Consider the following 15,203-nt stretch of genomic DNA (forward strand, 5'->3'; position numbering starts at 1 on the left):
GAACGAAGAACTTGATCCAATATGAAATGTGCTTGAAAAAAGTAATGTCTTAAAATAGCTATAAAGACCAGGGCAGTTATTCCATTTTTGTACCAGTATAAGGGACCTGGAAACTGGCTGTGCCCTACTTTTCTATGAATTATGACTTCTCATTTTACATTTGATCCTTTTTGTGACACAATAACCTTTTCTTATTGAGGTCTTGTTGCCTGTGATACAGTTGTTGACAATTACTGAATCAGGTGTAAAACTACTTTCAAAATAAGAAGGGGACTGTGCCATCACACTTTAAGGAGAACATCAGTAGAAAGTATTGCTTGCTTTTTAATGGAACAATACAGTCCAACATTTTTATTTGCTTAGGCTTTCAGCTGTGAAGCTAGGGGCTAATTTAGTAAGGAAACATTTGTTACTTTTTATATACAGTACCTTGAAAGGATTTTATGAAAGGCATCTTGGAAGTATTTCTGCCTCTACGTTAAATCCTGTTGCTTTGCAGAGATTTTTTTTTTCCTAAAACTAATGCATTTTAATTTAAGGCAAATTATTACCTTCATTTGCTTTCTGCCACTATTGAATACATTGAACTAAATTTGTCAGTAAATCCTTTGTTTAAATAAAATGAATTTTATTTTACAGTGTGGGTAAGCAGGCTTAACTTATTCAGGTTTCTTTGGCTGAATAGGTATAGATTTATATATAATGTATGAGTTCTGTTGTAACTACTGCTTATGCAGTCTCATATCTTGAAATAATTAAAAGAAACAAGCATCTTTACTGGAACTAAGTATTCACTAAGCTCGGTAATTTAAATCACAATTACAGCGTACGAATATGGTTGATCATACGCCTTTTCTCAAGCTGGCATGTCTTTAATGGAACTGGTGTATTTGTACTATGCTTGCTTATTAAACAAACACAAAACGTTAAAAGAACATTAATGAGGTTTCAGAATGAGCTACTTGCAAGTTAGGAAATTAAAGAATGGATATTGACTATGGAACCTTAATTCAGCTGATTGAGCATTTATTCTGTATTTTGCACAGGACCGCCTGCTTCAGTTGGTGTTCAGAAGACATAGGCGTCACTTAATGACCTGCTGTTCAAACTATGCTCTGCGGACAACATTAATAGCCTTCCCTGCAATTGCTGTGGTATTTATCCTTATGATTTAAATGTTAATTAATTGGTTTCATAGCATAACTTCTGAGGTGAAGGAGTGACATTCATTTTGCAGAGATGTCAGCATTACCACTAAATTTGGCTACCCAGTTTAAGGTGCTCGGACCAGACTTTTAGCGTAATATCATGCTCATGCATTCAAAGTACAACTTGAGTGACTTCCGCGGCATCTGTGACTTCCACACTCTGCAAAGCAGAGTTTGTTTATGTTGGGTTTATAATCTTGTGTTAAGAGCGCGAAGGTCTCCTCTTTCTGTTTTCCCCCCTCTCAAAAAACCCGAGGGCGGCCCCATCCTTGCTGCCTGCTGGGAACGGTCTCTGGCCGTGCTGGCCCGAGCGGCGCCTGGGCACCGCTGGCAGCGCGTGGGGCATCGAGCACCGAACCTACAAGGAACGGCGCTCACGGCCTTGTGTCACGGGACAGCGCTTCGGCTCCTGCTGTGACCCTGGGAATTTGGATATATTTCATATTGGCACAGCCGCAGGACCTCGACTGCAGTGTCCAGGAAACTGGGCTGCGTTTATAGGAAGGCAGCGGCAAAGGGAACAGTAAAGTCTCGTTATCCAGGGCAGCTTTTAGTTGTTTTAACCATAGCTTAGCCTGTCTCATGCCTCCTTCTCACACAAATACTCTACTTCATTCACTCTGCAGTTCTATGAGACCAGGCTGCACTGAATGAGGTAGGAAAAAAAGTTAGGGATTTTTTTGTTGTTGTTTTTTGGCCTATCCTCACACAATGGGGACTAAATATGGGGGCTAAATAGGGACAAATAGCTTAATGCGGATATGTCCTAACTCCTAACTCTGTTTCTCTTTGCAAGAATAATAATGTTATTTCACCAATAATAATATTATTTCGACATTTTTGCTGTGATGATGGAGATTGTCTGCTGTAACCACTGTGGGTTAGAAAGGCAGTGAAACAGGGCTGTCAGGAAGCATGTAACATTTCTATTTCTCCGGTTTATAATGTTTTGGCCCTAATCTAAGTAATGGTTAACATAGCTACTCACAACCGTAAGCCCTGGTAGCTTAATTATCCAATTAATTTTCTGTCAGAGGTAAGGATGTAAATATATTCTGACGGACATAGACAGGAAATAACCTGCTTTATTCAACCTCCTGACCTAGACTTTAACAAAAACACTAAAAATGATCCAGAAGACATTTTACAGTTTTTTCAAGCTGTGCAACTTATATTAACATACATGAAATGAAGAGTATAGGGAATGACATTCAGGTTTTTTAAAATGTCATGTTAAATGTCATAAAATGTCATAAATCATTACTCTTTTCAGGTTTCTGACTAGTAAATTGGAATTACTGAAGGAACTTTTGTTCAAATTCTTTTTCCCATAACCAAACAATGTAGTGGGCTTTGATTTCTTTATCAAGCAATCATGCCGGTGTGATTTGGATTGAAGGGAAATTAAATTTGACGTCCTTTAAAAATGTATTTCTTATCCCTTTTCAAATGCATTGTACATCAGCACTGCAGGGGATCACCCTGATAGCTGCTGCCTCTGGGTTTTTTTTGTCGTCTTTGCCACAGATGCAAGTTCATTAGAAGCCCTTTGCATCCTATAAGCATTGAAATCGCTGGTTTAATTTTTAACTTGTGAAGGTGTGAGAACCAGTAGGGAAATAATAAACCAGATAGAAAGTGGTTACACTGTACTCATTTTAGCATAGGAGTGGTATCAAGCTTGAACACAGGTTGTGAGATTGTAATCTACTTTACAAAAAATAAATCTTTATGCAACTATAAAAATGGACATCAGCCTGAGAATGGCGTTAATGTTTAACACAAGGGGGAATGTGTTTCCCTGATGCTCTACTTAGTTTAAACAATTCCTTCATACATCATAAACCTGCAAGTAATGGCTGTCTTACCTGCTTTGTTTTGGAAACTGTAAGCCAGGTTGCAGCTTCAAAAGGGAACTTTGCTTCTCTGAGGGAACATGAGGTCCAGACATCCCCCCAAGCTGGCAATGAATGCCATAGCAGTTTTTGTCCATAGGCACAAACTACATTTATACCCGTTAAACTTGATGTGCCTAAACTGAAATGGAGAGGAAGAGGCACGTGTCAAAACCTCCAGAGAGCAATTTGCCCCACTGAAGAAGGATACCTCTGTCTTCTCGCTGACTACAGGGAGCCACCAGGTACCTGTGTCCGTTTTGGATCCAGGGCCACAAAAATGTGGTGGCAGTTCTTCCCAACTTGCTCGTTTTAAGAGATTTACTCTTTATATTAGCATCGATGAGCACTTGATCCTCAGGCGAAGTCGGAGGTTGTGGAAAGCAACAGTAAATGTCCACAAGCCATTGAATGGCAGTTAGTGGGAAAGAGTATTATATATTTTGGTCGGAAAATTGAATGAAGATGGGTTAAATTTGGTGCTGAACGGAAAAAAATGAGGAAATACATTAGAAAAACAATTATTCTGGAAGGATTGGGGGAAGGGAAAAAAATAAGGTGCATACAGTTTTTTGGTGCAATTTTTCAGAACACTGAATAGGAAGTAGAGTCCCATTGAAGTCTGGTGGTACTGTTGCTCCACAGTCATTTAGAAGTTTTGAAAGTGTTAACCTTTATGTTTCTAACATACTGAAAATATACTGTTTGGGTTCATCTTTTCCACGCTTTCTTTTATCTCTGAAGCAAATTTTTTTGAGAAGTACTTTGTAAAAATCTATCTTGCCTTTTTTGAGATAAGTGTGGGGAAGAGAAACAGGCTTCGCTTACCAGGAGTAATAAGCACCTTTTAAAATACAAATAAGCTGGTTAACTTAAAAAGGCTGTGGGGTTTGGCGTTTTGTTCAAAAAATTCAAACACCATATATAGCCATACATGTTTGTGTGTGTGTATATGTATTTATACATCCATCACCCATACATATGTATGTGTATATATATATACACATACACACATATATATAACTATATTCATATGTGTGTGTATATATATGTGTACACACATGTATTTATTGATATATAGCTTTAAAGTTTAAAGGTTAGCCTGCAAATAGGATCAAGATGCTCTAGCTGACCCTGCTTGAGCCAGGGGGGGTTGGTCTATATGATCTCCAGAGGTCCCTGCCAACCTTGACCATTCTGTGATTCTGTGAACAAATTCTGCATGGGGCTGAGTGGAAAGTGCAGAACAGGTATTTCCTGGAAAACGGTGATGCTCTGGTGTCTCATGTATGTACCTAGAACCAGGCCAGGTATGGCCTCAAATGAAGAGTAGAGATTTGGGTATGAAGCAAAAAAAATTGAGTTTGTTTTGAAGTATCAATGTTATAGAAATTGTTTTGAAAAGCATACTATAAATATTTTTTTGCTGGAATAGATTCTTCCCAAATCAGGATAATCCTTCATTTGATGTTACAGGCTTATATTTCTTCTTAGATTTTGCATTGTCACAGTTTGCTGCACCGTCCATAGCCCAGCTGGTAATTTTTTTTTTATTGATTCAAGCTGGAGTGCACTTTTACATTACATTGTCCGTTTATTTTTAACAGAACTCTTGCACATAAATAATCTGCTGTGCAGATACTAAGATGCATTGTTAGTGTTTATTGCTGGAAGAGAATATAAAGACTTGTGCAAGGTATATACAAATATATTTTGTGCAAAGTAAGGCTCAGATGTTCTCTGCCCTTTATTTGCATGGACAGGAAAGAGTAAAAGTCACCACCTGCAGAGGAGTCCTAGGCTGAAGGTAATAAGTGAGAACTTGGTATTGACGTTGCTGGATAAGACTGCCCTGGAACTGGATAGAAGGCTCTAGAGCAGACTTATTCATGACAGATTACTTGACTCATCCCTTTTCTGTTTCCATTTCTTTCTTTTTTTTTTTTTTTTGCTGTGCTATTGCTTAGAGAGCCCTGAGCTGAATGTGAGACTGTTCCAATTCTCTTTGACAGATATAAAGTCTGTTTGGCAATGATCCTTAACCCTCTTCTTGGGCCTATCTGTGCTTATTTCAGCTAGATTTGATGAATGAGAGAGCAAGTTTAGGTCCATTTTAAAGTAACTAGTATACTCCATCTCTCTGACTATATCGATATCTTGAAGGACTCTTTTATTTTAGGCTTGCCTGTTAACAGTGTGGGTAGTGAGTTGTTCTGCTGTTGACTCAGCTGCGTGCTGTGCTTACCTGTTTTTGAAGACACAAGACACCACTAAGATTTCATTGCTCTTTTGTGGGAGCAGAAGCGCCAGAAATTTCCTTTCTATCCTCCACAAGCTGCAGGGCTGTATTTCTTTCCCTACAGAATGTTTGAAACCTAAAAAATGTGGAAACTGAAGGAACGAGGGACATGTTCCCATAGCTTTCCCCTGAGCAGGAGAATTGGCTGACCACACACACACACGGTGAGTTGTCTTCTGCAAAAGCATGCTAAAAGGTGTCTTTGCATCCTTGGGTATTCCAGGCTGCATGGTGTGACCACGTGTTTCTCCGCTCAGAGAAGGGATTATTAAAAGGAGGAGGGATGGAGGCATCAGAGTGAAGGGACAAGATGTTCAAATTCTCATCTGTATCTGAACACTCTAGAGACCTGCCTTGGAAGCTCCCACACTGGTACCCCTTTTAAGAGGAATGAGCCTAAGGAGTTGTGTTCAAACCGAAATGCCAATAGGAGAATATATAGTTTGGTGGAGATGTAGTTGGTGAAATACACCGTAACGAATCCCCAGTGCTGAGAGGGGCAAGAGTCACTCAAAAGTACTGAAGAAACTCAAATGTGAAATGGCAGAATTACTAAGCATAATGTGTAGCTGTATTGCTTCACTCAGCCTCAGTACTAGAACAGAAGCAAAGGTGTGTTCACCAGCCTTAAAAAGGGCTTTAGGAAGATCAAGGGAGGAGCACATCATTAAGACTGGTTTCCATAGTAGGCAAATTGTTTGAAAAGTTAACAAAAAAAGATAGAAGAATTCATTGAAACACGTGAAAATATGATATAATAGAATTGACTTGTTTTTCTGCAGGGAAAAGTTATAGTTTACAGATCTAGGAGTGTTCTTTTGAAGCGGGCAGTGATTATGCAATTAAGGATGATGTGGATAATGTACTGCTCCTACATTCAAGCAAATGTTAACATTTCCAGCACCAAAGACACTAACTAACAGTCATAAGATAAAAAGGTGTCTTATTATGTATTAATAACTGATTAGACTTTATTTTAAAGTTGGAAAAACACAGTCAGTCTTCACAAAAGGAGGTTCCCTGGTGGCTGTCCCACATGTCTCTGACATTTCAGCCCACTTATGTAAGATCTTTAAAGGAGGCGAAGCATGAGCTGACAAAGCTGGCTGCTGCTTCAAATTATTCAGAGCAGTCAAAACAAAAGTTGCCTACGAATAGTTGCTGGTACCAGCTCACTAGGTGATAGCATGGCAAATGAAATGCAGAGTTGGTGAGGAATGAATGTAAGGAAAAGCAGGTTGGCTACAGTTTGACGATGACAAACTCCAAATTAAAGGTCATTTTTAGCAGTCATAAAGAGGTGGTGGAGACATAGTGCACAGCTCCAAGCTCAGTACAGAAATACTAGGGAATATAAGGAAAAAGCAAAGAACAAAATAGAATATTTCACTCTCCCAGTCGTGTCTTGAATAGCATATATAGGCCTTGTAAGCCCCTTTCAAAAAGGCCTAAATAGAAAAATGAAGAAGGGTAGCAAGGATAACTGAAGCTTAGGGATGCTTGCTACAGGAGAAGAGGCTAACTAGGCTAGGATTCTTCAACCTGGAAAAGGAAAGACAAAAGCAACATCTGATAGATCTCTGCAGAATCAGCTATGTTAGGGAGAAGGCAAATATAGACTAAATGTTACTCCTTTTAGCACAAAATCTGGCAGGTACCCACTGAAATAAGCAAGCAGCAGGCTTTTCTGGGCCTCTTATTTTTAAAGAGAAATGCTTCTTCACAGTCTGCTTAATTAAACTGTTGAATTAATTTCCACAGAAGGTTGTACAGGCTGAAACTATAAATGAATTCAAAAAAGATTAGACAGATAAACTAGTAGAAGATAGGTCCGTGGGGGCTACTGGATACAAGCATTTGAATCAAGATGTCATGAAACCAGTGATTCCAGGGAAGGCATGCCAGGAGATGTATCACACTGTATTTGCCTTAGTTTTCTTAAGCAGGCATTGCTGGCTGCTCTTAAGGCATGGTGTTAGACCAGCAGTCTGAATCAATATAGCAGTGCTTATATAATACAATTCCAAAGGAAAGAAAATATATTTTTCTGTGTATTGCTGCCCTTTAAAGGTTAATAAATCCATAAAGTAATGGTCAGCTCCACTCGTATTCACAGAAACAATACTTCCAGCCTTCTTGTCCCTCTACCTAGTTTTTGAAATCAAGTATTTTCTGTTAGTCTTTGATACACACCCATAAATGTATCAGTCAGGTTCATCTCTCCATGATAATGCTGACCTTTTTTTGCCCCAGAGGTGGAGTTGCCAACCTGGAAAAGTTGAAATAAGTATATACTAATGAAAATGGATTTTCATTTTAACCTCCTTTTCTCCTATCTTTTTCCTATTGGAAAGTCGTAGGCCTTAGTGATGCATTTTATCTTCATTACTTTTTCTTCCCCCAGGAAAATGCAGGGGAAAGACTGTATGAAAATAAAGTCCATGATCAGCTCTGCCACTACTGTAAATCAGCACAGTTCCTTTGAAATTGCCCAATTAATGAAACTATGCCAAGGAGTCAGTCACACCTGAGGAATATTTCAAAGCCTCCATCTGTTTGCGTCTTTGCAAATGATCTGTCATGGCATATTTGAGTTCCAATTTGGAAGTGTTTGCAGATACAGTGTTGACTGGAACAGTAGGCTTCAGTTTATTTTTCATTATAAAGTCTGATAGTTGATGAACGTATATTGGATACACAAGATAACAGAAAAGGAATTTGAATCTTTTCTGCACATTCGTGTTGTCCTTCATGGCACGAATAAGGCTCAGCTGGCCCTATCTACCCTGGACAGTTCTTTACGTCTCTTCCCTGTTGTTGGTTTCATATGTTTTTAGCTCTGTAAATACCACTCAACATAATGAGTTTTTCAGTCCTCTCAGTTCATGTTTTCTCTTCGCTGCCCTCCAGACACTCATACGTTATTCTTAATAAATTTCAAATGTATCCACCCTTTTTTTTCTGGGTAATTGCAGAGATAAGGAAATGTTGAGCTCTCTGTTAATCTTATTATGTGTTGAAAATACATTCTTTCTAACATGTAGTATGAGCTACTCTGGCAGTTAGATGTCAGTTAGTGCCTTTTGGATTGCCAGCTTTCATTTCCACGTGTTAACCTAGAACTGGTACTTAAATTGAGAATATATACCTTTAATTTTGCCTCTAATTTGTAGCTTTTTGGTGACCAAACAAGTTGTTGACTACGTAAGTTGAAAATAGCTACCGATTTGTTGCATTATTTTGGATAGCCCAACGAGTGTGCAATTACTGCTAAGCATGTGAATTGACTCAGCTGTTGCATTCATTTGACTGCTAATACACTGTTTCCATTGAAGGATACTAAGGTTATCATTATTAAATACACAGTTTTGGGGTGGTGGCCAGTCTTTGCTTGAACTTTGGTAGAGCTATCACTTAGACTTATGACAGCAGCAAAATGTGAATTTTGATTTTCTATTCAAGGTTACATTCTTTCACCCCTAATGCATGGCAGGGATATTAACTTAGTTATAAGAGAAATAATGGCAGACATAATATGGGCAGGCATAATATGAGCAAGTAATGGCATGGAAGTTCTCTAGTCCTTTTAAAGTACATAAAGTACATATATCTTTTAAGCCATTTCATATTTGTTTTGTAACTCTCAGCCTTCTTCTTTGTAATGAAGTTAATGGCAGACAGAAATAGTAGAAATGAAAGCCTCACGCTGCGGTTAGCACCAATGTTCATATTAAACCGTTCACTCACTTCTGCATTTACTTCAGCTATGCAAGCTACATAGTTAATATACATAAATATAGAGCTATCAGCACATAATTTTTTCTCTTTGGAATACAATAACATTCCAGCTGCTCTAGAGTGAACTGGAAATTGTTTCTTGACATTGATCTTTGGATGCTGGATTTCTGTCATAATGGAGCATGCAAAGCTGGTCTACGTCTTTGTCCAAAATTGCATGGCCAGGTTTGTCCTGGGACAGATGGGGAACACCCATCCATCCCTATGGGGACAGTGCCCTGCTGAGAAAAGCCCTGACATCCAATGGGCTTCTGTCTCACCACTGGCATCCTTGCTGGGACAATTCACATTGCATTTCCCCGTTATATTCTCCACTGCTACGCTCTCCAGTCTTGGCGTTAATGCCTACCATTTTTATAGAAAAAATGGTCAGTTTGAGGTTGAGAGGCATTTTTTAAATTGGCAACTGATTGCATGATTATAGTTGCATAGTTCATAACATCATCAGTTTCATGGCTTAGACCCAGCTTAAAACCATTAGGCTATTTACAGCCTCCTAAACCATAAGTAATTTTTCTGCTTTGGAAATCATAATTAGTGCTGTTTCCTCTAAGAGGAAACCATCTTACCTTTGCAAATACATTATTATTTTTATTTCATTTTTCATCTTCTGTCTCTCTGCATTCATTTACTGCAAGAACTTTGACGTTATAGTCCTTCAGTTTTTTAACCTTGCTTGCATGTTTGTTGTTGCTGCATACATTGATTTCACATTCCAGAAATCTATCTATAGAGTTTGTTTTTTGCTTTAGTAAGCAATTCCTCAAGGACCTTTTGTTATTAAGGCTCATCAGTTCCACAAATACAATGACCATCTTTTTTTTCATCTCTCTAGATTTTGATTTTTCTTAAGATGGGCTTTTGGCCTTCCACTCCATCTCCTACATGGCGAATCAGTGAATTATATATTTTTCTCTTTCCTCCTGCTCTATTGTTTGTTTGGACTTCCTAGTCCTTATTTTCTTGAATTGTATTTTGATTATCTGAAAATTTAACTTCTGTATGATTTTTAAACAGCACTTGTTTCTAAATAATAGATTGCAATACTCTAAGTTGAGATGATTGAATGTTTTCAATGAAAATTATTTTTTTTATCCCCAAAAGGATTTTCTGCTGTTTGGATTCCCTTATGTAAACTATTTGCTAATTTAGAAAATACTAGTTATTTGTCAAGGAAATGAACACCCTAACTTTTTGGCCTAGTACTGACAAAAAAATTCCATTTGAGAGTTACTCTCTCACTGAAAGTCCCTGAAGATTCTTTTTCTTTTCTGTTTATTTGTTTGTTTGTTTTAATCTGGACTGCGTCTTTCATGGAATAACAGAAACAGACTTTTAGGCTGTCTCACAGTGACTAAGAAAGATAGAAAAACACAACATCATGCAGAAGGCGCTATCCCAGCGAGAAAATTTTGACCTTGTGGGACATTAGCGCAGTGACCAAAGGCAAATAAATATTCTCATCAGACAACACAGTAACATTTCCAAAAAGGAATTTTATAAATTTTGACTGAAAATGTTTGGTTTTTTCTATACAAAAATAAGATTTTTGTGGAAATTGCATTAAAAATACCTTTTCCCCCTAAAATAGTTTTGATTAGCTCTAGCTGTTATAACTTACATGGCCTCAAGCTCCAGACATGAATAACTTTAATGTTCAATATGCATGTCATGCTCCTTTAGTAGTAACTTTCAATGAAAGTGTAAAGAGAGTATTAACTGGAATGCATTAACTTTATGGCATGTTGTTATATGAAAGTAAAGCAATTAACTTGTGTCATGACTATGTGTCCTCTCAAATTGCAGCTCTCAAACAGATGCTTTACTGCACTCAATCCCTTTATGCTTCACTGTCATGGAAGTAAATGCAGTTCTTAAAATGAGAATTGTGTAAGATATATAGAAAGGATTGTTATGAAGTTGAAAATATCACTTTATACACAGTTAACTTCGTAAGGAATAATGATGAATCTCAGTTTCTCTAAAGTGTTCATTAGTGGGAACGCTCTGAAACAACCTCAGATCTCCCTGTAGCTGAGAGCAGAACAAAAGCTGATGAGCATCTGCTTTGTCTCAAAGGGAGCCCCAAGCAGCAGAATGCCACAGTTATTTCTATAATGTTAATACAACCCAGTGCTAAAGGTTTTTAATGTGGTAACTATGTGTTTCCATTTTCTAACTGCGTGCAAGTGGTAAGGACAGCTGGTACTGGAGACAGAAGAGTGAGATCCCTACGCAGAATAGGCAGACGAGACACAAGAGAGTATTTTGGATAAGTTAAATGTTTTCAGATTGTCTGGGCCTGGTATTTAAAGATCTGGCTAACTCAATCTCAGATTCAGTGTAGGCCACGTGGGGAAAAACTTTATAATTGAAAGACTGGTAACCTACCAGAGCAGACAGGCTCCAGGGGCTGAATCAAACTAAATATGTGTTTGCCCTGTTGGTATTATAAGCTTCCTTAAAGACCCGAGACTGTGTTTAAAATCATTCCCCTGATATTTCAGTATAGTATTTTGCCATGTTATAGTTCCGAAGACTTCAGAAAAGTTGGAATTATTTTTCACATAAATGAGAGGCAAAAATAGGTCCTAGCAATTTTATTTCATCCTTAGCAGGTCTGCCCTGTGAGAGTTTGTTTTGATAATGGCTAGGAATAATAGAGGCCCTGGCAAATTCCAAAACAGTTGGCCTGTTTTACTCATGTTCCAGACAAAGTGACAGTATATTAACTTTCCTGCAAGAAGAAACTTACTTTCATATTTTGTTTTATAGTGCACTCCTGAAATAGACTTCATGGTCGAAATGTCGTTGCTAACTTTATTTCTGATTCTCAGCTAAGGTTTAAAATAACCCTTTTGTTCCATTTGCAGCGTACACGTTGACATGTTTCCAGATTTACAGCATGAAGGGAAGAAACAACTTTACAGCATTTTTAGCACAGAAAAGGAGGAGAGATTTACAGGACATATGGTATTAAGATAAGTTTTTTTCCTAAAAAGGAAATGGAGCTTAATTTAGAATTTACGTGTAAGTTGAAGTTTGATGGTGGCCTCAAAAGTTTCTGCTTCACTTTCCTCCTTTCTTCTTTTTTTTCCTTCTCTTTTTGAACATCAAAAATTAAGTACTGTCTGGATGAGATGACCTACCAGAGGTCTCATCAGTTCAGTGATTCCGTGATTGAAAAATAGAATGGAATTTCTTTTTCTCAGTTATTAGGCAGCTGAAGCTGGCAAATGGAGTGAGAGACCTCTCTCTTGCCTGTTTTACTACTTCAAGGAGTGCTGTAGAAGTGTCATGTGCAGGAGGATATAATACTCTTGTGTATGAGTATAATAGTGTTGCAATATATTTATATGTCAAATCATTGTTATCAGCCTACAAATTATTAATTTATGGATTATGGAAAACTAGGAGGAGTAGAATATTGAAGGATTCAGCTCTTCAATAATTACATTTTTATTTTCTATTTTTTCTGATCTTGAGTCAAAAGAGCATCCCTGTTCAGAAAACTGTTATGCAAATGATTCTCTGAATTAGGTCCACATAGGACAAAAGTAAAAATTTGTGCAGATAATCACTTTAACACATTAAAAATAAAAAGCCACAACATACAATCTAGTAAGCCAAAACACTTTAAAAATATATCGAAAAAAATGTATGGTAGATATACAAAAGGATTGTGTTGTTACTTTTGACAGCACAGTCCAAAAATTTGAATTTTTGAACGCTTTATGCAGACTCTGCATAAATGTGGAGTTACTAGGCACCTCTAAACCTTAAAATTCGCCTAGATGTGTATTTTCTGGCCAGATATGTAACAACTCACAGCTTAGGTGTACGTGATGGCTAAGGATCTGGTTGGTTCTCCTGCTAGGAAGTGAGCTATTTATGGTGTGTGCCTGTGTGTGTTTTTAAGGATTTGATGCAGCAGATATTCTTTGAGCATGCTTTCATGGAAATTGTTCAAAGGAAATGCAGGGTGATGGTTTTTGATGCGGGTTTCAGTAAGGCGAGGAATCCCAGTTTCCTGCTGCCTCTTCAGTAATACTAGTGGAGTTTTGTAGTGGGCTGTCAGCTGGTGATTTGCTAGAGTTTGTAAAATGAAGGATGAGCGCCCTGGCTTTCCCAGCCTACATCTGTTTTTGTGATCTTGACAACTGCTGAAGTACAACTCAGCTCTCCAGTGTTAGAATTTGTAAATATCCCATTGCAGGACTGTCAACACACCCAATGAAGTTTTGTATTTTTGCCTTTTGAGGCTGTAATTAGATGATGGGATTAACATGCATAGGCAATCTTAGAAGCACAGCTAGAAATTCAGCTAAAATTAAGATGCAACAGCATAGCCTTAGAGCATTATCCAGCCTTCAGCCGTTAATGCAGACCCAAACGCCACAGCACCACTCAGTAAGGTGGCCAGAACTGGTCAGTGGGTGCTTGGGACGGCACTAAGATCAAATCCAACTGGGATATGAATTGATCCTACCAGTTGTGGATCGCGTGCTAGGAGCAGGCACAGACCGAGCTGGCCTCCCTCATGCTGGTTCTGTGCTTTGGTGCTTTGACTTCGTGCTGGATGAATCCAACAGCTTGGCAAAACTTTTCCATGTAAGTAATATAGCAATCTGTTTACACATCTGCACCATAAGACTGAATTTGTCTGTCTGCAAATCCTTCCAGAGCACAGTCTTTGAATATAATATGGAATGACTGCAATCTCCAATTTTAGTCTATGCATTAGATTTATTACTCTTTTCAAACATACCGCCTTGAGCAAGGCTTTTAGCAGACTCAAAAAATCTCCTAAATTTGGCACTTCTCTTTAATCTGTATTTATTTCTATAAATGTAAGATCACATAAGCACCCCGTTAGTAATTTTAGATCGTGAATAAACCGTGCATTTTTAAAAACATCTCCATCTGCTCTTAAATGCATCAAAAAAGTAGAATGAAGCTGAAGAAAACAGAGAAGCATACAAATAATAACTGTAAGATCCAGGCAGTATCTTAAACAGAGTGCTTTAGTCTGAAATCCTTCCAACCTTTGAGTGATTAAAAATAACCCTATCCAAAATACAAGCAAATTATTGCGAATGTCATATCTAAAGCAATACAAGGGAAATGTAGTGCACTGTATATTACAGTGCCATGCTTGAGATTATCTCCCTTTATGTCCTTGCTATTTTGCAAGGCTAGCCAGAGGTCCTGAGCAATTCGTATACCAGACATCCTATACTGAAAATGAAATTGGTCTGTTTTCTCTGTTAACTGTAAGTGTGGTAAAGTCTTCTCTGAAGTGCCTTGTGCACCACTTTGAATTGCAAGAGACGACCATAGCTGTCCTACTGCTTATACCTCAACTGTAAACAGCAGAAAAAAGCATTCTTAATATTGAGACATGAATCGCTATATAACAGGCTTGCAAGCACTGGTCAGGAGAGAAAAATCTAAGTTACAGTGTCTGATAAATGTTTACAGGTCCATAAATACATTGTTAGTCCAATACCTAGAGATAAATAAGTACTTTGATAAAACCAGTCAACAGAAAATGTTGGGTTTTTTTTTTAAAAAAAAAAAAGCTCTTTAATGTGTATTACATATGTGCAAGAGAGAGGTGGTATATTTTTCCCCCTCATTGCTTTATTTAAATGAATCTGACTGTCATTAAACTGATAAAGCTTTAAGATTCTTCCCTGAGAACACTAAAACACAAGAGGAGAAAATGGAAGTGGTCAGGGCAATATTCCAACCATATCAGCTATCATAGTTCCAGTTACCACGCAGATAAAATTTTGATCTTCATCAGTAATAAAACAAAAGTAAATCTGTGCTTTAATATATATAAAAATCTTACTTAGCAGGAGAAAGGATTTAATTTTTCACATATGCCAAAGATAACTTAGGCACAGTAAAGATAATTTAGTGTAGGATATTTCCCAAAACAGGATCTCTTTTCAAGTCATGCTTTGTCCTCGGTCTTTTGTGTAGCAAGTTGATTTA

The 15,203-nt window shown here is 37.8% G+C and overlaps 1 protein-coding gene across 1 annotated transcript in view; it reads left to right on the forward strand.

Moving 5' to 3' along the window:
- Positions 1-15,203, forward strand: part of LOC104140156 (uncharacterized) — a 99,184-nt gene that overhangs the window by 72,416 nt on the left and 11,565 nt on the right. The window contains exon 4 of the mRNA XM_068926371.1: positions 1,047-1,154. Coding sequence (XP_068782472.1) covers positions 1,047-1,154 — 108 coding nt within the window. The remainder of the gene's footprint in view (positions 1-1,046; positions 1,155-15,203) is intronic.

Source organism: Struthio camelus, chromosome W (assembly GCF_040807025.1).
Source record: "Struthio camelus isolate bStrCam1 chromosome W, bStrCam1.hap1, whole genome shotgun sequence".
In the NCBI taxonomy this organism is placed as follows: domain Eukaryota; kingdom Metazoa; phylum Chordata; class Aves; order Struthioniformes; family Struthionidae; genus Struthio; species Struthio camelus.